Source organism: Antechinus flavipes, chromosome 2 (genome assembly GCF_016432865.1).
Source record: "Antechinus flavipes isolate AdamAnt ecotype Samford, QLD, Australia chromosome 2, AdamAnt_v2, whole genome shotgun sequence".
Classification (NCBI taxonomy): Eukaryota; Metazoa; Chordata; class Mammalia; order Dasyuromorphia; family Dasyuridae; genus Antechinus; species Antechinus flavipes.
In genome coordinates, this window is record NC_067399.1 from 284605912 (window position 1) to 284632121 (window position 26210).

General features: G+C 32.5%; 1 protein-coding gene across 6 annotated transcripts in view; it reads left to right on the forward strand.

Moving 5' to 3' along the window:
- The window catches only part of PRKD1 (protein kinase D1), a 407876-nt gene that overhangs the window by 272076 nt on the left and 109590 nt on the right, over positions 1-26210 (forward strand). For 5 of the 6 annotated variants that reach the window (XM_051977312.1, XM_051977314.1, XM_051977316.1 and 2 more), the window contains 3 exons: positions 10457-10588; positions 13317-13477; positions 18148-18171. In XM_051977312.1, the coding sequence (XP_051833272.1) occupies positions 10457-10588; positions 13317-13477; positions 18148-18171 (317 nt within the window). The remainder of the gene's footprint in view (positions 1-10456; positions 10589-13316; positions 13478-18147; positions 18172-26210) is intronic. The other variant, XM_051977313.1, reaches the window with a different exon arrangement.

Here is a 26210-nt window from a genome sequence, read left to right on the forward strand (position 1 = left end):
TGAAGCTTGTTCAAATCATTTAAAATTCTCTAATCCTTAATGTTCTCATTTGCACTAGGAAGGTGTGAGACTAGATAACTAACCTCTCAAGTTCCTTCCACTCTAAATCTATGTTCTTATAAATTTCAACTTTCTTTAAACATCATTTATTCACATTATACTAAGCCCACTTAGTTCCTACTTAATAAGTGTTCCAAACTTCTTTCTCAAGTCCTCAATCACTCTTATACTTTCCTTCTGCTATAAGCTAGCCTTGCCTCCTGCTTACTTTACTGAGAAGATTGAGGGTATCAATTGTGAACTCCTCCACACTCTCCTTCTCAGTTTAGAGTTTTTGTGTCTTCTTCTTTCATATTTTCTGCTAAACTTAGATGTGATGTTCTCTTCTTTTTATATAATATGATGGTTCTCTGTGAGCAGGTTTCTTGGGGAGGTTTTTGGAGGCAGCCTTAGTTTCAGCTCAGAGAAATAATCACTCCAAATGCAGCCAGCTGATAAAATCCAAACGTTTGTTTTCTCTTTCCTTGGGCCTGGGTAGCTTTCTTAGAGGGCTCAGATTTTCTTGGTTCCGAGAGCTCTCGTTGCTAGTCTTTTGCCTCTAGCTTAACTCCAAATGTCTTCAAATCCAAAGGTTTTTCCTTCAGCCTCCAGCTAGCACAAAAGTGGAAGATGGAATGAATCTGACTCCGCCTCCGAGAGTGGGCTTGTGGGCTTCTGTATTTCCCAGAGTGCTCTTTGGCCCTATGAGCTTCTTGCTTATATGAGCTCTCTAAATTAGTTGTGAACACAAGCATTGTTTCTATCAGTTCCACTTAGTACCTTGTTTCAAGTTCTGCCCCATAACATCTCCTTGTAAGATCAGATCAATCATACTGAACCATGCTAAATTAGATAATTGTTGTCTCTATCAATTCTAATGACTTAATAGCTTGTAAGGATTCTAACACTTAGAATACTGAGTAGAGCTTCTCTTTGCCTAGAGAAACTCTTCTACTTATGCCTTTGTATCATCATCTGCCTCTTCTCTAGGACTTTGTTCAATAATCACTCTCCTCTATCTCATTTTAATTTGTTCCTCTCTCCCTCTTCCCTTCTGCTGACAGACATTCTCAGCTCTGTTTATGCTTTAAAATAAGAAAACAACAAAAAAGGTTTCATTTGATCATAACTGTTAATCCTTTGAGAAAAATGATTATTAATAACTAATATTAAGGAAGATGCAGAGTTCTTCCCTTTTCCCAAAGTCCTGATTGTAAAAGTTTCCAGTCTCTGGAAGAACATTACTGATGAGATTGAATTAACTTTCATGTTCAGATCCTGAAGTGGGGATGCTATTGTGCTGTACTCAGGTTTGGGTGAAGATAAATTCTTTGAATAGATTTCTCAAGGCTTGGAGTAACTTAAGAAGTAAATGACAAAATCAAAGTTCAGATCTAGCCCCTCACTGTAATATTCATTCTTATTAATTCTTAACAAGTCAGAGCTGATTGCTACTTTGGGGAACACCTTGGCATATAAACTGTGAGCCTTCATGATTGTTTTTGGTCAGAGAGAAAAATGGCCCAGTGATCATCCTTTTATTAATAAACATGCCAGCATTATGAATAAAATGATTAAATTACTCAGAAATTATGTCTCTCAGAATTTTAAAAATGTCCTACCTTCAAGCTATCATCCTGTCTCTTATCTTGCTAAACTTTTAGAAAGTTAATATTTGACTGACACTGCTTAAATAAATTCGTCTTTCTGAACCTCACATTCCTTATCTGTCAAGTGGAAGTTGAAAAAGATCTATGAACCCTTCCAATTCTCAATCTATGATCCTATAAGTATGATCTCTTTCTCACCTCATCAACTCTCTGTTGATGTTCTCCCAGTTCTGCAAGTTTAATTTAAAACTTTTCACTGTTCTTATTCTTTCTTCCCCTATTCAATGTCCAATTTTTTAGTCTTAGTCCAAAAATAATGTTGTAATTACTATAATATCTCACATGTATACACACTCTTTTTTCATAATTTTAATTCATGCCTCATTGTATCTCACCTGACCTACTATCGTAGTGTCTGAACTAGACTCCAAGTTTCCTGTTTCTCTCTTTTCCAATCCAGAGGTACTTAATTTCACTTTACAAATATACAAGTGTGTTTACTCCACTCTTAGAAATTAAGACTCTTGTTAACCTGGTTTCAGATTACATGTTTTTGTTTTGTATTAAATGTATGTCCACATCCTATGATTGAAACAAACTCAATTACTTACTATTTTCTGTCTTTAACCTGCTCTCTTCTGCTTTTCTATATTTGTACTGACTTTTCCTTCATTATTAAAATGGCTCTCTATTTCTGCTTGTTGAAATCTTCCATATATATACCTTCAAGGCCCAGCCCATGTGATATCTACTCCAAGAAATATTTCCTTGTATTTCTATGTAGAAGTGATCCCATTCTCCTGGCATTTCTCATACCATGCTATTTAACCTTTCTTATGCCTTTCGTGTATTTTAATCTAATTTAATTAAATCAAAGCTTTATGTTTTAATTATTTATGTATATGTCCTTTTCCCCCTCATATTTGTTAGAACATATACTTCTTGAGAGCAAATCTTAAGTCGTTTTCCATCTTTGTATCATTAGCATGTAATATTATATCTTGACCATAGAAAATCTTGCCCATACTTAATAATGTATTCAGTTTAATTTAAACCAGGGATATATTTTATTGACCAAAAGAAACTTGTTTACTAATAAGATAAACAAGAGAGTATATTATATATATGATATAATTAATTCCTAGAGATTAAAATATTCATACATGCCTTTTCTCTAAATTAGGTTAATGGTTTCATAATTTTAGATTAAAGCACTTTAATTATGATGTAATTTGGAGAAAAAGTATCATTTTAACTTTTTTTTTCCTAGTAAGAGAAGGGTAGGTTGGACTTTGAGTCATCAATATGAGGCATTCCTAGTAAGAAACTTCTACTAGTGCATATCTTACCTTTTCTGAGAGAGGTCTTAGAGTGTTGGTCAAGACTCTTGATGGATTGACTGACTTGTCTAGGGTCACATTGTCTTTGGGATCATATGAATCAGAAGTAAGGCATAATTGGTGATTTTCAACTTGGTTGAATTTCTTGATACTAGAGACAACTCTCTTTATATTCTTCCATGGCTTCTTCTTATTCAAAATTTATTAAAATAATCTCTACAACAGGGATGCATGAAGCACAATGAATGATGAAAGAAAGAAAAAAGTACATTCAGTCTAAAATATACTTCTTGAGGACTCAGTTTTTCCACATACCTGTGAAATGAGAACAATGCATAGCACACAGATTTTCTGTGAGGCAAAAACAAGATTCATATATATGTGTATACATACATATATAAGTACATATATATGTATATATTTGTATATTTATATATCTATAACTACGTCTCCTATAAGGATATGTAAAGAGACACAGAGAGTTCTTTTCAAGCTATAAGACATTGATTTCATTATTCATCTTAGATTTAGGCCATTGTTCCAGAATGTCAAAGTATTTTTGCATCCTAATTATTCATCTTACATTCAACCCATTTATTCAGTATATCAAGATGTTTTTACATTCTAATTCTGCCATTCAACATAATAACTATCCCTTCCAATTTTGTCTCTTTTCAAACATATCACTTGACCCTACCAGGCAAATGCTGGATTTGGATTTTGAGGTCTTGGAATCAAGTTCTGAACTTCCTACTTTCTGCTTCTTTAATTTTGCACAAGTCTCTTAATCTAAGCCTCAATTTTCTTATATATAAAATGAGAGGATTAGACTTAAAGACTCTTCTATCTTTAAATCTGTGATTCTCCTATGAATGTTCTGAAGTTTCAATAAAATGCATTAAATTGTCTCCAAAAATAACATGGTTAAAAGAGCAGAAACCTTGGGGAGGATGTGGAAATTATACTAATTTAATATTTACACAACTTTTCCAAATATTAGACGTATTGAATTAAACACATCAATCCCTCACAAAATGTTTTTATCCTTGGCTTCTAGAACAGAGCATGATATTTAGGAAGCAGTTCATAAATATTTGTTGTTTTTGTTATTGAGTTTTATCATTTCTACAAGTCAGTATAATCAAAGAAAGTGGTGTGGTCATTATAGCAAGTTTATCGGATATTGCAAATATTTTAGTCAGAAAAAGGAAGATCTCATCCATTTTACTTTGCATTGGTCAATCTAGAATATTGCATTTAATACTCAGCATCATTTTTGAAGAAGAATGCTAACAAATGAGAGCCATTCAATAGTAAGTAACCAGTATGGAGAAGGAGATCATATTCTTAATGAGATAATTGAAGGAGCTTGGTATTGAGTGTGGGAGAAACATAGTAACTACCTTCAAATGAATAGTAGATTTCTTAGTGGAAAAAAAAAAGTTATTTTATTCTGCTAGAGGCCAGAGCTAAAAGAAAGAGAAGAGAATAAGAATTTATTAAGCCTCTTCATGTGCCAGGCACTATGCTTAGAACATAGTAGATAAGATAAATAATGACAATTTCAGGGAATTTGCTTTTGGCAATATATGAAAGAATTTTCTTTTCATTAAAGCTGTTTCCTACAAATAGAATCATATGCTTTGGGATATGGTGACTGTCCTAAGTCATTGGAAGAATCCAAGCAGAAGCCAAATGACCATCTGTCAGGGATCCTATAAAGGGTTTTCATGAATTGTGTAAAATGTCAGAATAGATGGCCTGGTGAATTTCTTCAGTTTTTCAAAATGGTTTCAAATAAAATAGTTGGAGTGTCAACCCCAAGTCATAGGGACCAAAATCAGAATAGAGCTTCAATTGGAAAGCTCTTTAGTGACTATTTAATCTAATTTAGGCCTAAAAAAGTTTAATGCATTTCAAAAATCTTCAATGACAGTATTATCCAGAACTTCCCAGGATAGCTATTCTACTTTGGGAGAGATCTAATGACCAGAAAGTTTTTGGTTTTACTGTCTCCTAACTTCAGGCCTCAGTATGTCTTTTTTTCAATGCCTGTCCCATGATCCTGGCTCTGTTCTCTTTGGTCAAACAGAACAGGGAGTAGGCTGTGGTGTAGAACATGCTATGCTCTAGTCAAAGAACCTGAGCTCAAATTGCACCTCTGTGACTTTGAGAAAACAAGCCTCTCATGATTCTCGGTTCCTAAATCTATAAAATAAGGAGGTTGGACTAGATACCCTCTGAAGTACTTCCTGCTCTGGATCAGTGGTCTAAAGTTTGATGTCTCTGTGTTACACCTTTTAGTTTGTCAAGACAGCTTTCATATTTCTTCTAAGTCTGTTCTTGACCACATGTACATTCCTGGGCCCCAGAATCAATGCGCCTCTCAAATTCCTCTTTAAAAGTTAGAGGAAAAAGTAATCTTTATGTTTGTTATAGAAGTTTGACTTCTAAAGATTTCTTTATTTTGTTTTTAGAGTTAATTTTTTTTATAACAAGAACCAAAGAATTTATTCTATTTAATGCAACAATTTATAATGAACCTTAAAGGAACTACTGATTATCTGAGGATTTCTGACTCAATTGCATGTTTCAAACTCAGTGACCAAGTAAAGTATGTCATTTTCCCTTCTCATGCACACTGGAGCATAACAATGGACTGTGAATAGAGCAAATCAAAAAGACACAAATATAAGTATAAAAAGAGCCTATTATATTTGTATACCTGTTATGTGATTTTAATTTAGTTGAGATTGACTGATGATAAAAGAGTGTTACTGCCTTCCAGACTACAGGACACTTTCATGTGCCTATTCTTATCAGTCCTTTTTGGCTCCAGCACTTAAATGAACTTGAATTACAGTGTTCACTTTGTTTTCTGATCCTAAGTGATTATCTCTGAAGTGCAATTTTGTGATTAGTTGAGACAGCATGCATAAACTCAGCTAATGTTGATTTCCCCCAGGGTACAGAACAGGTAAATTCATAATGAATGGATGTTGTGTTTTGATTTCAAATGAATATAAAAACCTTACCATACTCTGTAGGTTTTATTTTTAAAATGTATTTAATTATTCTAAAATTAACAGAAGAATATTAAAATTGAACTTTAGAAATACGGCATTTAAACATAAGTCAAGGGTGCTAGCTGCTTGTGAATGTTAATTCTCTTACAAAAAGAAAAACAAACTTATTTGCCACACTTTTTTTTTTTTTTTTTTGGCACTATAATTCTTCAGGATTTAATTGCTTATGTCTTTCCCAAGTAACCTGAAGAAGTGTCTGAAGCAATGTTGTCAAGGTGGATTTGAAAAATACCAATGGGTATTCAGGTGGCATTTTTACAACAACTGTCCTCAAAGAAACCAAAAGTACTTTTCTAATGCAACAGTTAATGGTAGGCAACACATTTTATTATCACTAACTACATGTGACAAAAAGACCTAAGCTTACTTCCTAGCACATTTCAAACCAAATCACATGTAATATTGAAAATTTTCTATTTGTAGACAACTACACATGCCAAAAAATTCTAAAATGTTTTCCTTTCTCCTCCATAGTTAGACTATTCTGGCCTACAAAATGGAATGGTGTGAAGGCTTTCTGTGAACAGATATTAAAGTTGATATTTAGGGAAGTTCAATGGAAAAGAATATGAGATTGAGAATCAGAGGATGGAGCTTTTGCAAATCCCATTACTACCACTTAGTTACCTGTCCGTAGGCAAAATGCTTAGTTTTTTGTTTTGTTTTGTTTTTATCAGACCCCAATTTCCTCATCAATAGCATAACAGATTTAGACCTCATGATCTTGAAGTGTTCTTCTAGTCTCATTCTATGTCATATGACAAATAACTTATTCCATATTCAAAACTGAATATGCTTTTGGGGGGATGTTGGGGTAGAAACTAATTGATTAACCATATTTGGTCTTTTTTTTTTTTTTTTAAGCTCCAAGGCTACAAGCATAAATGGTTGCTAATTTAAATCTATTGCTTCTTCTGAGACCATTTATATTCCTTCTCCCTGGTATGTTCTCTCTTTCGTTGGTTAGTCACTTAAACTCGAATAGATGAACTAAGATATTAGTGCATTTGCCAAAGGTAGGCATCTGAGATATTATTACTCTACCCTATCTAAATGATAGCAGCATTTCATATTTTCTTTAACAGAAGAAATCGATACTCCCACATGCTATATTGTTTTTACCCTGAGGATTTGTTTCTGTTGATAACTGTAATGATTCCATTTATTGTTTATGATTTAGTTTCTACTTTAACTATATCTATGCTACTAGGCATAGATTCAAGCACATAAGCATTGGATCAAAAGAGCTAGAATTTTTTGAGACCTTAGAAGCCAGTTAGAAGGAGCCTTTCATTTTATAGCTGATACAACTGAGGTATCTCATGATACCTGGGAGAGAAATGTATTTTGGCAATCAGCTTAGGCAAGCTTAGAATATCATTTTTCCAGCTTCTGACCTGACTTAATTCATGATTGAATAGAAACTCACTGGGAAAGTTTGGAAGCTTTTGAGCATCAGAAGAATGGGGCAAGAAAGCAAGCCCCAATGAGCTAGTCAGATACTTTCTCCATTCATGGAGACTGGGCTGGTTATGTAATCTTAAAAATGTGATATATGACATGAGTCCATGAGACATGTCTATAGTCTTAGTGAATACTTTCCATAGGTTTGAAGGAGAGGATATTTTTATTTGACCAAAGTTGACAAAATAGGAATATAATTCCACTTTAAAGATGAATAACATGACCCGTGTCATACCAAAACTATCATCACCATCACCCCCTTCCACTCTTATTGCTTCTAAGATAACCAAGCCCTAATTGTCTAGAAGAATACCTGTTCTAGACTCATTCTTTGAATATGTCAATACATAAAGCAACTGCAATTTCTTCAGTAATATCACTTCTTGTGTGGGAACTTAATTCATCTTTTACAATTCCTCCATTACTTAGCTTCTTAAAGAATTGCTTGAGATTTAAGGAAACTAAGTGGTTTTCTAATGTAACTCTTGTGTCACTTGGATCCAAATCTGGCATCTGACTATTATATGCAACATGGCCTCTCCATGTCTCTGGAAATGATATTTAACAATAGCATATGATTTATAAAACTAAGATTTGCTATAGAATATAATATATAATATATATTGGGCATATGGTTTTTCTGATTTTTATGTATAATATGAAGCACTTGGAATGGATGATGATTAAAATTACACCTGCTTGATGTGTAGCTATTAGTATATGTTTCTTCCTCTAGATCAGATGATCTTTAACCTGCAGTCTATAAACTTTTTATTTAAAAAAAAATGATAATTGCTTCAGTATGATTGGTTTCCTTTGTAATGCTATGTATTTTACCTATTTAAAAGCACAATTCTTATAAAAGAGCCCTAGGCTTCATCACACTGTGAAAGGACTCTATGATTCAATAAAGCCTAAGAACTCCTATTTTAAATGGGTGGCTTCCTTTTACTTTTTTCAGTGTCTTGTCCTATATTATAGTCTGCTTTCTTTTGAAAGAGACTGCTGTATTGTATTAATGAAATTTTATGCTTATTCATATTTGGTTTCTAAATACTTTAGAGCTACCAACATGCCACTTAGGTTATAGAAAGTTACTTTTAAAGGGATGATTTGCATTCACAAGGCTTCTCCCAAGAAATTCAGGAAGTGTTCCTGTAGGATCTCCACAGAGAATGGAATAGGTAGAATGTTTCCAGAAGAATCTGTTTTTTTTCTGTTCTCATATGATTGTCTGATTCCAAAAAAGTTTTTTTTTTTTTAATTATTTTACTCTAAGCTGGCAACTTTCAGCAAGTTGGCTCTGTTTTCAGCCAAATGCACTTCATTTTATCAAGAATGGTTTGAGGGTTTCAGAGTTTCTCACAAAGTAAGAAACAGCAATGCCTTCTTTATGCTCAGTTTTCATTGAAAAGTACTGCTTTTAAATCACCACCATATTTAATATTAAATTGGATTCACTGTTTTGGCAAAACTAAATTTTGGACCTAATCCACCGGGTAAGTATCAATGCCATTATTGTCTAGTGGAATCCCCCTCCCTCATTATCCAGGGTTTTGGCCAAAAGATATTATTGGCTCACCACAGACTTTATGAGTATCATTTATATGAGTGTGTATGTGAAAATCCAGTTATTTCAGTAAAAATATTTTATTATATGACAGGAAGGAGAAGGAAATAAACTGATTATACAAGTTTATGAAGGTACAGCTGATATTCAGGTGTGTTCTAAAAACCAGTTTGTGGTGGGTTTTTTGTCCATTTTATCTTCTCCCCCCTCTATAAAAAGGAAAGCATTTGTCTGTATCATAATTATTCATTAGTATTTGGTTTTCAGAATATGATGATTATCCCAGCTTTAGAAATCATTTGCAAATTCTTAGCAAGGCCTCTCTGGGTAGATTAAAGTGCACATTAATGATAATTTTGAAACATGGAATAATAATGAATGGAGCAGTGAGGCCATCAGAGGAAAACAAGTACTGGTGTTAAAGAAATGGCTTTTTAAAACTGTGCATAGACTTAATAAACACATAGAAACACACACAAAAACACTCTACAGCACAAATATATATGGTTTATATTATCATTTCCCTATATGAAGGTACAGTATTTTGTGTAAACCTGTGATTTATTGTTTTATTTATTATATATCTCTAGTTACTCTATGATGAGCTAACATTTTCCAGTAATTCTGACTTTCTTAGATGTCTCTTACTCTTTTCTTCTTCTCTTTATAATCTTAATAAAAAGATTATTTTTTCTTTTTATATTTTTAAACATTTTTCTTTATATATTTGCCAACAATTAGTTAACAATACACCTTTGTACACTAGACTATTAGTAATACAAAGACAAAAATGGAACAATCTCTGCCCTCAGAGAGCTTATAAACCTGGCAGAGGAAACATATTCCAACATGTACACATAGAAACTTTTACAAAATAAATTATTAGAAGGTAATAATTGAACTAAGATTTGAAGAAAGATAGAGATCTTCTTCCATGAATGGAAAATAGGCTGTGTAACATGTATGAAGGAAGTATAGCCTATGTAAATTGAATCTTTTCAAGTCCTTTGGGAACAGAAAATTATCTTGTAGTCTAATATTGCAATTCAAATATTCAGAGAGTAGTTTTTCCATTGATAGATTTTCCAACTTTTTTTCCCTAAATTTCCGGTTTATTTTTGCCTATATTCTACTTCAGTTACATCTCAATCAGTGAAAGAATATGGACATAGAAAGGAGGTGAGACTGGTGAGTCAAATATGTTCCTAATAATCCTTAAGCAAAGGTTGAGTCTAATAGGATGAAATTTATATTATTGAAAGATTTCACCTGATCATAAGCAAGATTATTATACATTAGTTATTGTATTCATTCACTTTATTTTTCAGTGTTTTTATTGTTTTGCAGCCTCTGCCACCTTTGAAGATTTTCAGATCCGACCCCACGCACTATTTGTCCATTCTTATCGGGCTCCAGCTTTTTGTGATCATTGTGGAGAAATGTTGTGGGGGCTTGTCCGTCAAGGACTTAAATGTGAAGGTAGGTTATGTCCCTTATTAAATCCAAATTGAGATGTGTTTAAATTTCCTTTTTCTTTCCTATCCCTTACCAATTCCTTTCTTATACTCAGATCTTCTCTTTTTAATAAAATTGTGATTTTAAAAATCTAAAAAATTGAAGATGGAACAAACCACTGACCTTAAAATGCAGGCAGAGACATACATTTCTAGATGAGGCTAACATGGGAATAAATATGACCCTGAGTAAATCACTTAATCCTGATTGACTCAGTTTCTTCATCTGTAAAGTGAGCTGGAGAAAGAAATGGAAAACTATTCTAGGATCTTTGCCGATAAAAACCCAGATGGGGTACGAAGAGTTGGAAATGACTTGAAACTATTGAACACCAACATGAGACAATTGTTTTAACTGAATTATGTAGATATGTACTGAAGGACTTGGTCTTTATTTCTTTTCTTTTCTTTTTTTTTCTTGATTAAAGGATAGGCATAATTAGTGGGCAGGACAGACTAATAAAAAGTACTTGTTAACTGAATAAATTTCCTAACCTATGGCCTATAATCTAGATTTGATTAGGAAAAGTAGACAATATATTTGAGGTATACTTAACATCTAATATGATAAAAGCATGATTTTTGATTAAAAAAATTAGAGAATATGAATTAAAATCTTATGAACTTAATCCCAAATAATGCAAAATAAATGACTGCAGCAAAAGAATATATTGCATGTCAAACAGTTTAAAGATGTAGAAAATTGTAAGGTTTATTGCATATCATTTCAGGTGCATATATACTTAAAACAATAATATTCTTCCTCTAGAATTATTTTAAAAGAATTCTACTTCTATGACAAGGGGGAAAAGAATTACTTAACATGTCTTTCTTACCTATGATTTACTGGTTGTTGGTTTTTTTTTTTCCTCAGTCCAGTGTTCTGAGTGGAATATTCTATTTAAAACTTGAAGTTTCTGAATATTTCTTGTAGTTTTCCCCATTAATATTGTAATGGGAAAAAATAAGCTTTATGCAATAAAAGAAGCTTATTCCTTCCTTCCTTCCTTCCTTCCTTCCTTCCTTGATCGGCTGGGGTTAAATGACTTGCCCAGGGTCACACAGTCAGAAAGAGTTAAGTGTCAGAGGCTAGATTTGAACTCAGGTCCTCCTGACTTCCCTTTATTTTTTTAAGTCTTAGGTATGTGAAGTCATACATTGGTTTATCAGAATATAAAACTATTTTATTACTTAAATGGTATAATCATTGTTTTGATTCCTATAGATAAATTCTTGCTCATCAGACCAAAGAAAAGCTTCAAATACTGTATTTTTCATTGTTAAGTTCTTATCTTTTTGTTTAGATGTTTTGTTTATGATTAAATAATATCAGTGATTCTCCAGTACTCTACTTTTCAAGTTATTTCAAGAGATATTTTATTTTTATGTTAATTAGAATTGAGAATTTGCTTCCCTGCCTTTTCTTTGAGAAAGAAAACTCTGACAAATCTTTAAATTGAAGAAATTAATTAGTAAATAAATGACATGGAATTAAAAATGAGCAGAATTGTTAACCAAATCATGAATGGTATCATCTTCATATTGATATAACTTACTAATGAAGTCATGTAAATTCACATTTCAATAAATTCACAATCAAAATAGCCTAAACACTTGGGTATTGTTCATAAATACAATGTAATTTCTTTATGTATAATATGAAAACATCCTGGTTAAAAAATGCCTGGGTGACCTAAGTTCAAGAATAGCTTATTAATTTGGTCAGTTAATATTTTGAGTCATGTTCTTTATGGCCAAACTTCCACTACAAGCTAGAATCAAAATAATTCTTTAATTATAAACATGAAAGAAACACTTTCCCATGATATAGACTCATTCAGGACAGCCCTAACTGTGGCAAAAGTAAGGGTTGAATTGGAGCAGATTGTCAAGAGCCATGCGATCTTCAGGTAGGACCATGAATTGTCAAAATAGTAGTCATTTTGTTGTCAGTGTTGACCCAACACTGCCTTGTACTATGGTTTTCAAACTCTAAATCTGTATCTGCTTTTGTAAATTTTGTAAATTTGGAGCACATTTATAATGCCCAAAATCAATTACTGTGATGTGACAGAATTTGACCAGTGAATTATATCTATACATAAGCACATACATGTCAGATATAAAACATTTATACACAGAGGATATAGAAAAAGAATTTGAGTACTGAATATCTATATATACAGATGTATACAAAGAGATAAGACACAGAGAGAGGGAGAGAGAAAGAGAGGCATAGAAAGAACATAGCCAATAAATTTCTTTTGTTTGAATAAAAATATTTGTTACCAAAAACTTGTTTTTCTCTCTCCCCCCCCCCATCATGGGGGGTGGGATAGAAAGAGAATAAAATAGATGGAGATAGGAAATACAGATTTGAAATATGTGTAATTTCAGATGAAGTCACTACATCACTTTTTTAAAAGTTTTTTTTTGTTTGTTACAAGAGATGGGGTTGTAATCTATAAATGTTTATATTGTTAAAATACACCAATAAAACTTTTAAAAAGAAAAAAGTATTAAAGTCAAAATCAGATTTATATTTCAGAATTAATTCCAAGAAAAATTCAGGAAGTCCTATTCAAAATCAATTTATTCCTTGGTTTTTTGTTTGTTTGTTTTTGTTTTTGTTTTTGTTTTTTTAATGTGGTATTAGATAACCTTTAATAGACCAGGTATTACGCTTTTTCCAGGATGTGGTCTGAACTACCATAAGAGATGTGCATTTAAAATCCCTAACAACTGCAGTGGTATGAGAAGAAGGCGGCTATCCAATGTTTCTTTAACGGGGCTCACTACTGTCCGGACAACATCTGCAGAACTCTCACCTAACACTCAAGATGAAGCTCTCTTGGTATGGTTTTCCATTTTTCTATTTCCATTTTCATATTAAGGTAATGGGGTGGCATTAATATAGAGTTACCACTTAGATTCAGTAAGATGATATGTGTGAAATGTGAAGAGCTTTGAGATCTAAAATAGGCAACTATAAATATACAATATGCATTTATGCTAATTACTTTTCACTTAAATTGAATAATGAACAACTTAGAAAATCTTTCCAATTTGGGAGTCTTTACTATTTAACCTTAATAGAATGGGGATGGGGAAGAGAATGCTGAATCAATTATTGACCAAAAAGCTGGAATAGTACTTTTCTTATCATTTGTGAAATGAATTTGTCCAAATCTGAAAACCATACATTTTTTAAAAAAGACATTCTTTTTCAAAGCATATTAAACTAATTAGTGGTATAAATGAACAATGATTGCAAGATAAAATTAGAAATATGTGATATTTTTATAAAAAGATGTAATGGTTATATTGCTGAAATTATTGGTATGCAGTTAGTATTTTTTCCATTATGTTTTGCAATAAACAAATTTCTCCAGGAAAATAGCAGACTTGAGATTTTAGGTTTTTTCTTTTTTTTCTTAGGAAAATTAAACAGTATTATTTATTTGAATGTACAAGAAAAGGAAATTTACCCACATATAATATTTACATATATGATCTATTCTTGGACTAAGTAAATACCTGCATCTTGTAGTATTAATTTAGAATATTGACTCAGTTGTACAGTCATATAGAAAGATATTGAGCTAAGGAATTTGAAATAACTAGGAATATCATATATGAATTAATTACCAGATCATGATTTAATCACATTCCTCCTCTATATCACTGCACAATGTGAGAACTTTCTAAACACTGAAAATATGAGTGAACCTAAGTAATATTTTTCATTCTAAACAAGGCCACTTGGTAGCTGATATTTATTTTTTTCTTGAGTTTCAACTTAGTCTAGAAGATGAAATATTAATAAAATATGAAGACATTTAATTTATTCTTCATGTTTTGGTCTGTTGAGCTCTTCCATAGAGAATTTTCATTCTTTCAGATTTATTTCCTCGGTCCCCATAATGTCATGCCATAGTTTGAATTTGACAAGTAAAATGCAAAAGAAATTATAACATCTCCCCTAGCATGACTGTTCCTTGCCAGATCTTTGATATGTGTGAAACCAAACCTGCATACTGATAAATCTCAAGTAATAATGGAAGAAGGGTCACTCACTTTCCTTTCTTCCCTAATCTCAGGCTTGTGTATTAAAGAAAGTAAAGAAGATGAGATTTCCCCTTGCTCACTAGTCCTAGTAGTTACCAGACCTGAACTGGCTCTGCATTATACTGTTCACAAAGTGAGGTATTTTCCTCCTTGAATATAAAGAAGATAGATTAACACAAATAGCATTTATTTAATCCTTTCAAGCAACTCTATTCTGACTGTCATCCTCAAAATAATACAAAGTAGTCCCAATCCTTTTTCTAGGCCAGAATCTCCTAATTTGCTTTTTTAGTTTCTCTCATTGAATCATGTCCTCAGGTCTTGATGATCTACAGACTTTCATCACAAGAAAGATTGTTAAAAAGAAATAAGGAAAGAGCTGATATAGTACTTGAATTAAGAAGAGGGGATTAGCCAATTTTGAGAACATTAATTAAGAATAGCTTTATTGTTTAACACATATTTAGTTGTTAATTCTTTACCCAATCATAATTATAAGAAATCTACAAATACCCTTTTAAATAAAATGTATATCAAATGCAGTGTATTATGGTCAATAAATATTTTTCCTCAGTTATTCCTATAGCTTTGTCTCTTGTTTTTGGAACATTATGGGGTTTTGAGGGAGAGAAGGTGTTCCTTATGTTTTCAATTTTTGATCAAATAAACTCAGGAAAAGAGTTACATTCCACCAACATAGATGAGGTTGTCAAAATATACACTGAATGCATTCAAATATTGCACATTCCTCATTTGAGGAAACCCAAGCCAAAACAATGTATATTAGTTTGGGTAGATCTGTCAGTATTCAAATGCATTATATTGTTCTGGTGTTTTCTTTTTGAAAAATAAATGAGACATTTATAAATCTTAATATGGTCTTTAAATTTTGACAGATTTAAATTCGTGGCTTAGTTTTGTTAAGTTGTGCTCTGAGTCAATTTAATTTGGATAAAAGAAAATGATAGAATAGATGTAAAATAATTTTTGTCATTTTCACAATTAAAATGTTCTGCTCATTGAGTTTGCTATTGTTGAAGTGACATGGAGCACAAGAAATGGGCAATTATTTATTATTGCTACTAATTATTATCACCAAGAGGCTTACTGTTAATAGGAAGACAATCAAAGACAGAGTGAGGTGGTAAAATCTTCCTATCTAAATATATAAATGACAAATAAATGGTCTCTCCTTTTTTCATTTAATCCCCCCAAATATTATATAAATAAAATATGTACTTTTACTAATTTTTATTCATCATGTAGCATAGCTATTTGGAATGTTCATGAATAAAATTCTCTTTCCCATTGTGCCATGAGATATTATATCCAGTAGAGTATCATTTTAGTATAATGAAGAACTCCCTAGAATTTTACAAAGCTCTTTCTATATGTTATGTCATTTGATTGCTACAAATATCCTGGAAGGTAGTTGTTCTTATCCCCAATTAATATATGAGGAAGCTGAGTTTTAAAAAATCAAATGCTTTGCTCAAGGGCACACAACTAGTAGGTATTTGGGTAAGATTTAAATTCAAATCATCCTGACTTCAAAGTATGGCATTGGTCTCATATATGTCTAATATTATTTTTGTACCATGTTTTGAAATAATTTTTAGTATTATGTACTAAATATTGATACTCAAATGACTTTTCCTTGTTACTTAACATACCCCTCTGTCCCTCAAAGTGAGAGTACTTAGGTGAGTTTGATAACCCTAAACCCTTCTTTCCTATGTAACTCTCTACTTAACCCTCATAAACTCTATCCAACTCTGAAAAGAGAAAAGATATATTATCCCCATGCAAAGCTTGCATTTTTTTCCTGTTGGGGTATTTCAGGATATAATAGCTACTAGGGCTCACTATCACTATTACATTTTACAATAGGCTTATCTGTGTCAAAACTGTGATGCATGAGTCTAATCTGCTTCACATTCTTGGTTTGACTGGGGGGTGCAGCTAGGTGGATGAGTTATTTTGTTTCTAGAATGTGGAGCCATCTCTAACTCTTGAGATAGAGGGACTGACTGTATAACCTCCAATACTCAATTTCATCTCCCTTATGCATGGAATAGGACTATGATTAGCCTTTCATTGCATTGCAATGCTAAGCACACTGCCTGGCAAGCATAAGGTGCTTAATAAATGTTGAGTTATTATCGTACTGACAAATCATTTCAGTTCTCAGTGCTCTTAGGGAACTCTCTGCTACCACAAATTGAAGGAAAGTTAGTGATGTATATTGGTAGAGGAAATTTATCACCTGGAACTCTCTATCATAATAAAATCCCAAGTTAAAACGCAACCTGAATGATCTGACTGTTGTTAGGATAAAGTTAGATAATGCACATAGAGATTTTATAAGCATGAATTGCTGTATAAATGTGAAATACATATATATTCACAGGGATCAAATCTGCAGGATAATTACTCCACTTGACTTTAACAATGTAGTTCAATTATAATCCTTCTCTGTAAAAATCTACAATTCTCTTGCAACTCTTTATAACCATTTTGAAACTGGAGTTTGTCACATTTGCAAATCTGACACTTAGAAAGAACATTCATTTGGATCAATTTCGTAGTAGCTTATGTGTGCTTCTTTTGAAAAGTTAACCTTTTAATAGAAACATTTGTCCAAGCTGGTACAACATGACTAGAATGTGTGCAGTTGGATATCTTATCCCTCTCTGACTGCAGATGTATGACAAGTCTGAAATTTTGTATTACTCTGATGATCTCTTTATTTCTTTTTTCCTCAAAAGGATCAGTTCTATTAAAGAAAACCTAACCTCTTTTATTTTCCTCCACTTTGTGGCTTTTTTTGGGTGTCTTTTTGTTTTTATGCTACCTACATTTACCTCCTCCTCACCCTGCCAGAGTGCCACCCTTATAACATAAAAAAAAAAAAAACATTTCAGCAAAATGAAATAATATATTAACTAAATTTGATATTATATGCAGACTTTTATACACATAGCCTCCCACCTCTGCAAAGAAGAACTAAATTGGAATGAAACTCTTATTATTATATTTTTTTCATCAAGCAAGGTAGAGTTCTGTGTTTGGAGTACAAAAGATGTATATTCAAATCCCATATTTTATACTTAATATTTTTAATTACCATAGGCAATTCCCTTAGTTTCTGTCATCCTTAGTTTCCTCATCTGTAAAATGAAAATAATAATAGCTGCAGTATCTACCTCAAGGGAGTTGTTGTGAAATTCAAATACAATAATGTGTTAAAAGTATTTTTAAGACAATATATGGAGGATTCCAAAGTTGTAGTGTAGTTTTAATCTATTAAGGTCACTATTAATATATACATATATATGAAATGAATAAATATATGTCTTTTTCTTTTCCCTAATAACATTATTTTCTTCTTTTCATTTTCTTTTTTAAAAAATCTGCTCCTTTGCCTTGCCTTTCTTCTTCCCAACTTTGTTTCAGTCTCCTGTCAGCCCAGGCTTTGAGGTATGTACTAACTCTACTCTGTTCTTTGTATAGAATGTGTTTCTGTACCTTTTTCAAGGGTAAAAAAAAAAAAAAAAAACTTCTTTTTTTTTTTTTTTTTGGCTGAGGCAAGCCCAGTGTCACACAGCTAGGAAGTGTTAAGTGTCTGAGGCCAGATTTGAACTTAGGTCCTCCTGACTTCAGGGCTGGTACTCTATCCACTGCACTACCTAGCTACCCCATTAACTGTTCGTTTAAGTCTTTACATCTGAATTCTCTTAATGAGAATGATTGGTTCAGACTGTCAATTATAACTAACATTATAAACATTTATAAGTCCCTGATATGGATAAGGAAACTGACCTAAGAGATATCTTGCATATGAAACTTTTTCTCAACCTTCTAATTGCTGGTGCCCTCCCTCCTAAACTACCTTGAATTTCACCACTTTTAAGATATTTGTATTATTATTCTTTATATATATATATATACATACATATTCTTCATATACTCATAATTAGTTATCTCCTCTATTAGATTGTAAGGTCCTTTGAAGTCAGGATTATCTCATTCATTGTACCTGTATCCCCAGCACCTTATGCATGTTGTATATTGGTACATGGTACTTGTTCATGGTACTTAAAATAGGTTGCTGAATCAATTCTTGTTGACTGATAAAATAATCCCTTTCCTCAAGCAACACACATTTTACTAAATGTTGGGAAGAAAAGATCACATGTATGCAAATAAGTAAATATAGACTAACTATGAAGTTATTGGAAGCATGAGCTCAATGCTAGCATTCTCCTAGCTCAAGTTTGTAATTAGGACAAAACAAACTCACAAGTCACTGAACACTTAACTAAGGGAGGTTTACTTTGCTCTAATAGCAAGAATATGCAACAAGGATAGATACAGTAGCACTTAGCTTCTCTGTGGATGGCTTCTCCATCTGAAATTCATTCTGGTCATCATGCTTTAGTGATAGAGTCTTAAAAACCCACAAAGTCTGGGATGTCTAGATTCCATTTAGGTGGGATTTTTCTTTTCTTTTTTTTAAATAGTATTTTATTCTTCCTATACATGCAAAGATAGTTTTCAACATTCATCTTTGCAAAATGTTGTGTTCCAAATTTTCTCTCTCTGTCCTTCTCCCCTCTTTCCCCACGATAGTAAGTAATCCAGTATAGGTTAAACATGCAATTCTTCTAAACGTATTTCCATATTTGTCATGCTATGCAAGAAAAATAAGATAAAAGGGAAAATACATATGGAAAAGCAAAAAGCAAGCAAAAAACAAATGGTGAAAATATTGTGCCTTGATCCCCATTCAGTCTTCATAGTTCTGTCTTTAGTTGCAGACGGCACTTTCCATCACTATTGGAATTTTGACTGTAATTTTCAATGCCCTTAGTTGACATGTTATATCAGGAAAGCTGGGATAAGTTAATTCCCATAAACTTCTTTGTCCTTTTACAGTTGTACAAATTCATTTTGAGTCAGTGAAAACAAACAAATAGGGAGATCAAGAAAGAGGTTGTGTAGAAAAGAAACTCTAAACTGTACTATGAAGGAAGTGGGGTTTTCCAAGAGGCACATATGAAGAATATAGTACATCACAAATATAGGTAACCATATCCAAAGGTATGAAGACAGGAGAGATGGAATCTTGCATATAAAGAACAACTAGCATGAAAATTAAACCAAAACAGAGTTTGTAAAGAGAGTAATTAGAGAAAATGATTGGAAAGCAAATGGGAACTAAGCATGAGTATGCTGGACCCAGCTCTAACCTGCTTTAAAAAATCCATTGTTAAATTTAGTTTGAATGTTTATACCTCAGAGATCATAGTAATATAGATCACGGCTTAATTTATTATTTAGTTGATTGTCTACCCTTAAGAAATTGTTAATGCATGCTAAAGTTAAAAGTGTGACTACCTATATTCCTCTTCTCCCATTGGATTATTAAATATTTACTAAAACATCCCTGCTTTACTATGTAAATACTCTCTGAACTTCACAGATATGCAGTAAATGGAAGGCTTAGAGAAGCAAGATATGACTAGACTGGAGGCCTGGTGACTATAAGCTAGTGATAGCTAGCTAGCTAGATGTCTCTCATTTATATATTAAAGTTTGCTTTATATCCATTATCTTATTTGAACTTCACAACATTCCTAGAAGTAAGGAAAAGAATCTAATTGCTTTCTTGCAGAACTCCAAAATTTCATTTCAAAGGTTTGAAAAAGATTAATAGCCTTATCTGAAATGATTGAATTAGGCATAATATCAAATTCTTCTCCCAGTTTATAGATAATTCTAGAGAAACTCATATTTTCTGTACATATGTACAGAGAACATATTGTAAAGTTCTGAAGAGAATAGGGGGACAGGACATATTGTTGTAGTTGTATTTCAATTGTTTTTTTTACAGTAAGGGGCTTTCTCATATTCAGCACAACATAATTTTGTTAGCTGAGAGAGAGAGAGAAAGAGGAAGAGAAGGAGAGGGAGAAGGGACAATGGGAGAGACAGAGACAGATGGGAGGGAGGAAGAGAGAAAGGGAGAAAAGGAAGGAATAAAACAGAGAAAGGAAAAAAAAAAGATTTTGGCTAGGTAGAAATACCAAAATCTCAATCAAGAGAGGAAATCACATTTGGAAATTATCCAAAACAGACACACAAAAGATTTCCTTTCTGAAGTTTTTAATTAAATAAAATGGAAAAATGGTATTTGGCTTTTTTCCTTTACATAACTTAAACCTCCAACAGCTTGGAATGCCTTAAAAGAAATTTAGATAGCATACTAAACACAATGATGAACACAATGTCCTTTTTTGTGGTAAGTTAAAATAGCCAGACCAGTTTTGTTTTTACATTTCCATCTCTGGTCATAAGATGTTTCACATAGTATTTTTCCTTATAGTGATACAGTCTTCAGATACCATTATTATTATTCATTCTAAGACAGTTCTTAAAGCATCTCACAGAATTAAGCTAATTGAAAGCACAACCAAAATGCTCTTGTCTAAATCTCGTTGAAGAATCAGGAATTTGTGACTCTTGAGGTCTAAGAGGAGGAGATGTGTGTGTGTCAGTAGTAAGCTCCTAATTACTCTAATATGAAATTCTATTTCTATAATTATATATTATCCATATACTAGAGGATTCTTCCTCCAAGAAATTGTCTTGATAGCCAAATACATTTTATTTATTTTTTCTTGATATATTAAAAATATTTTTTCATACTATTTAGCTATTAAAAGCATTTAATCTTATCTGTCAAAACACCAGGGGACAGTGTGGGGCAGTGGCAAGAAGCTGACTTTTGAGTTCTAAACTCTTGCTTCTGGTATCTGGTATACGAGTTCAAAGTCATTGACCTTTTTGTACCTCAGCTTCCTCAGCTGTCAAAAGATAGACTCAAGAGTTTCTAGGGTCCCTTCCAGATTTAAATCTATGATCCAGTAACAGTGGACATGGCCCAGAATTAAATGGAAGAAATGTAGTTTGGACTGGGATATTAAAATAATACCTTATATTGAGGGTATTAAAGTAGGTTGCTGAATAAATTATTGATGATTACTTGATGAAAAAATCCCTTCCTTCAAGGATATACATTTTACTGTGTGGTGGGAAAATCACATATATTCAGATAAGTAAGTGCAGACTAACTATGAAGTTGTTAGAGGCATAACTTCAATGCTAGCATTCTCCTAGGATTAATATTTTCCAATGATGTTGTTACTTGAACAGTATGGAATTCCGCATCTCCAAAGAAGCAAAATGCAAGGTCATCCAAAGGCCAATTTAGATCTGTATGCTGGACAAAAACTAGACAACACTCAATTGTCAAAAATAATTTACTTTTTAGAAAAGGTAAAAAAGAAATCATCTAGGACATAGATGAACAGAGCAAGAAGTAGATTATTCACATAACAAAAGCAAAGGATCACTCATTATTAGCCATAGTGCTAATATGTAATGAAATATTAAAGAATCAAAGAAATGTTGGAGTGTGACTGGGTGGAGGAAAAGGAAAGATTGGTAATGAAGAATATTCAAGAAAAGACTGGAAGAGAAAGTACCAATCATATTGTTAATAATACAAATTGCTAGGAAGCATGTTCTTTGTTTTCAGTGAGTATCTATCTAAAAATAACTCCATTGTGTGCTTGTTCTCTGCGGAGCATTTTTATCTTCTGGGAGAATTAGGAAGTTAAGATAAAACATTATCACTGGAATTTATGGTCATGTTGGTGATATAACAAGACCATTTAAGTCTCTCCATCTATTTGTCAAAAAAAGGCCATTATACATATTTCTTTGATTTATCAAATATATGGTGGCAAATAACTACATTCACATTGCTTAAATACCATTATCTTTAGGAAAGGAGATAGGGGCTGAACCTCTTAATTTCACTGTTAAAGGAAATTCCTGGTGAGCAAATTCCATTTACCAATGTAGTTCAGGACCATCTCTGCTTAGTAGTGTTATTACCACTTAATTGCTAGTCTTAGGAGCCCAGAATATCAAAAAGTTAAATGGCTTGTCCAAGGCCATAGACCCATCGATATGTTAGAGGCAAAAATTAATACCCAGATCTTCTTAAGCCAAGACCAGCTCTCTGTCCACATTTACCATGATACTTCTGATAATCTATAAGTAAATTTAATAGAAAACAATATGTAAGCAGATAAGAAAGGAATAACATATTCTATGAGTTTTGAGGGCAGAAGAGTGATTATTAAGTAAGGGATTGATTTAATATTTTGAAGATAGCTAAGAAGTCAGTAAGTTCTTTTGTGAATAAAGAGATTATATCATTTCAGGTATAGGGAATAACATGAACAAAAAGAAAGAGAAAGAAAGCATACAGTATATATTAAAGAATGCTGAGTAGTTCCTACTACTTCCCCAAATTTATATCAGTATTTGGCACAATAGCTGACATATAGTAAACATTTAATAGATGTTGATTGATTAATTCTATTCCACATTATACACACATGGAACAGAGTAGACATAGAGCCCTCACTCTGGCTAGTCACTACCTAGATTTACAAATTTCATTTATAATGAAAAACTGGATAAAAGAGAATAGTAGGGATATCTCAAGGAAATCACATGGCTGAAAAACTAAAGTACTTACCTTATTGACTTGGGGTAAAGAAATATCATATTTGTAGGTGAGTATACTGAATTCATGTCATCATGTGAAAGTGCAAATGGGAGGTTTAGAGCCATGATTTTTGCTAAGTCCTGAGACTGCCTTGTCTGATACCATTCTTCACTACTCCACTAAGAATCTTAACCAAATGAAGCCAGTTCTAGTGACTTTTCATACCCATAAGTAAATATGAACTAGTAAGACCTCTAACAAAAGGCTCCCACTTTCATAGGATCATAGATTTAGAGCTAGAAAAATCCTTAGAACTCATAACCCAACCCTCTTCTTTTAAATTTGAATAAAACTGAGAAACAAATTGTTGAAATTGTTTATCCTGTGCTAGACAGTTAATGAGGAACACACCTGGCTATCAAATAGAAGTTCAATGATTGTAAATACTTTTTCCTTCATATCAATATTCCTTGGAAACTACTTTTTTGGATAAGTATCTCATGAGAGGATTCCAAGGCAGGCATACAAACTCAGTATGGTACAGGGAATAGAGCTTTGGACTAGAGTCAGGAAGACCTTGCTCTTATTTTCTCTCAGATTTTCTCTCAGATTTTCTCTCTCTCTCTCTCTCTCTCTCTCTCTCTCTCTCTCTCTCTCTCTCTCTCTCTCTCTCACACACACACACACACACACACACACACACACACACACATCTTGGGTTAATCATCTCCCTTACCTTTGTAAAATGAGGGGATGAGAGATAGATACTTCAAAGTCCCTTTCATTTCCAAATCTAGGATTCTATGAACTCAAATATAAAATTAGAAAAAGATGGGATCTCAGTGATTCTAGGAGAAATTTCCTGCTTAAGTTTCATTAATGGGTATAGAATGGGTATAGTTTCATTTTAGAAGTGGAAAGGAAAATAATAAAATGGGTATAATTATTATTCCAATGCCAAACCTACCAGAAGCATATTGATCCAATATAGAATCTGAATGCTTCCTGAGTACCCAATATCATGTCTAAAATAGTTTACCTTGAAACTCATAACTCATAGGGATGGGGAGGGCGGGGGTATGTGTAGAAAGATAATAAGCATTTATAAAATACCTATTATGTGTCAGTTTCCTAAGTGTTTACAAATATTAGAAAGTTATTAATATTTCAGGTACCATATGAGTAGAAATTTCTAAAAAAAAAACCTTCTACTAATAGATGAATTATTATTCTAGTACCAAATATTGGCTCCAAGTCATTAAGCTCATTGCTAGCCAGGGAATGGTCCTCAATTATACACTGAGTTAAGGGATTTCATGGCATGCCTTTTCCACTTTTATGCTGATATCCATAAAGATGATTATAACCTCTCAATGATCAGAACGCTATTTGAAATATCTAATTTTTCTAAATTTCAGTGATTTCTAGAAATAATAATCTAGTTTGTTTGTTTTTCTAGACAAATTAATCTTTTAAAAAAATTTTTAATAGTATTTTATTTTTCCAAATATATGCAACATTCACCTTTACAAAACTTTGTGTTCCACATTTTTCTCCCTCTCTTCCTCCCTATCCCCTCCCCAAAAAAGCAACATGTGTAATTCTTCTAAACACAATTTCATATTCATAATGCTATGCAAGAAAAATCAGATCAAAAGGGAAAAAAATAAGACAAAAACAAATATTTGGGTTTTTTTTTTTTTTACAAAATTAATGAACATTAACAATATTAGATTTAAAATATTTTATAGATTTAGTGGCTAATGCAAATATGTAATCACCATGAAATTAGTTTTCAGGAATGCCTTGTTTGTTCAGACCTGTGATTTCATTGGTATAGGAAACCTCAACTGAGAGGATCCTTCTGCCAGTGCATATTGGAAGCTATCCTACAATTTACAGTCTGAAAGAGTAGCCTGGGAAACAGGACTTAAATTCACATTTTCCTGATTCTTCCAATAAATGTCAAGAATGGCTCCCATTCAACATTTTACTGAAACAGACAATTTCTTACATATTACTTATGCCCTTAGAGATAGGCATTCCCTCTTTACACCATTCTCAAAACCAAGGCTTGGGCCCACAATTCTTATCATTTTACCATTGTTTTTTCTCTTACTAGATGCAGGGCATACTTCATTCAACAGTTATTTACACCTATGTGTACTTTAAGAAGTATACTGTAATCACTCCAGGTATATCACATATATCAAGTATTTTAAGAAGATGCTTTATGACATTTAATTTTTTTTTTAAATCAGAAGTAACAAAGGATTTTTCAGGTATTATTTAATAGGACTTTGTCTTCTGATGCTAATTGTTACATAGAAAAGCAAGCTACTTTTAGCTATTATTCATTTGCAGACTGTAATGATATTTGTCCATCCATTTTTGGCTATTCTCAACATCTTGACAGCCTCAAAAAATTTACTAGAAAAAGAAATTGTTCACACCAACAGAGCTCTGTGTGTCTAATCACTGTAGAGCTTACTGCTTTGAAGTTTTCTTTTTATGTTCTTAATTTAAATAGCATGAATTTTATAAACTGCAGATAATATTTAGTTCAACTCCCTGTTGTGGGGAGACGTGTTTTATAAATAATAAAATGCTGCAAACTGCTATTATTTTCTCTATTTTTTTTTTTTTAGTGAGTCATATTTAATTAAGACAAGTGTTGTACTAAAAGAAAATCTAAGCTTGGCTGCATGCATTCCTAGAAAATCTCCCAAGAATGACTCACTTGATTACTGTTTTAATTTAACAAAAACTTCCAAAGACAAATGAAAATGTAATTGGGCTGCACTAATTGTCTGAGAGTGGATATGCTTATTACCCTAACATAGCTTTCTAATCTCCAGCATAGATTCTTTGTTCCTCCACCACATACACACACTCCTTAAACTTTGAAAAAATAAAAAATCTTTGATCAACA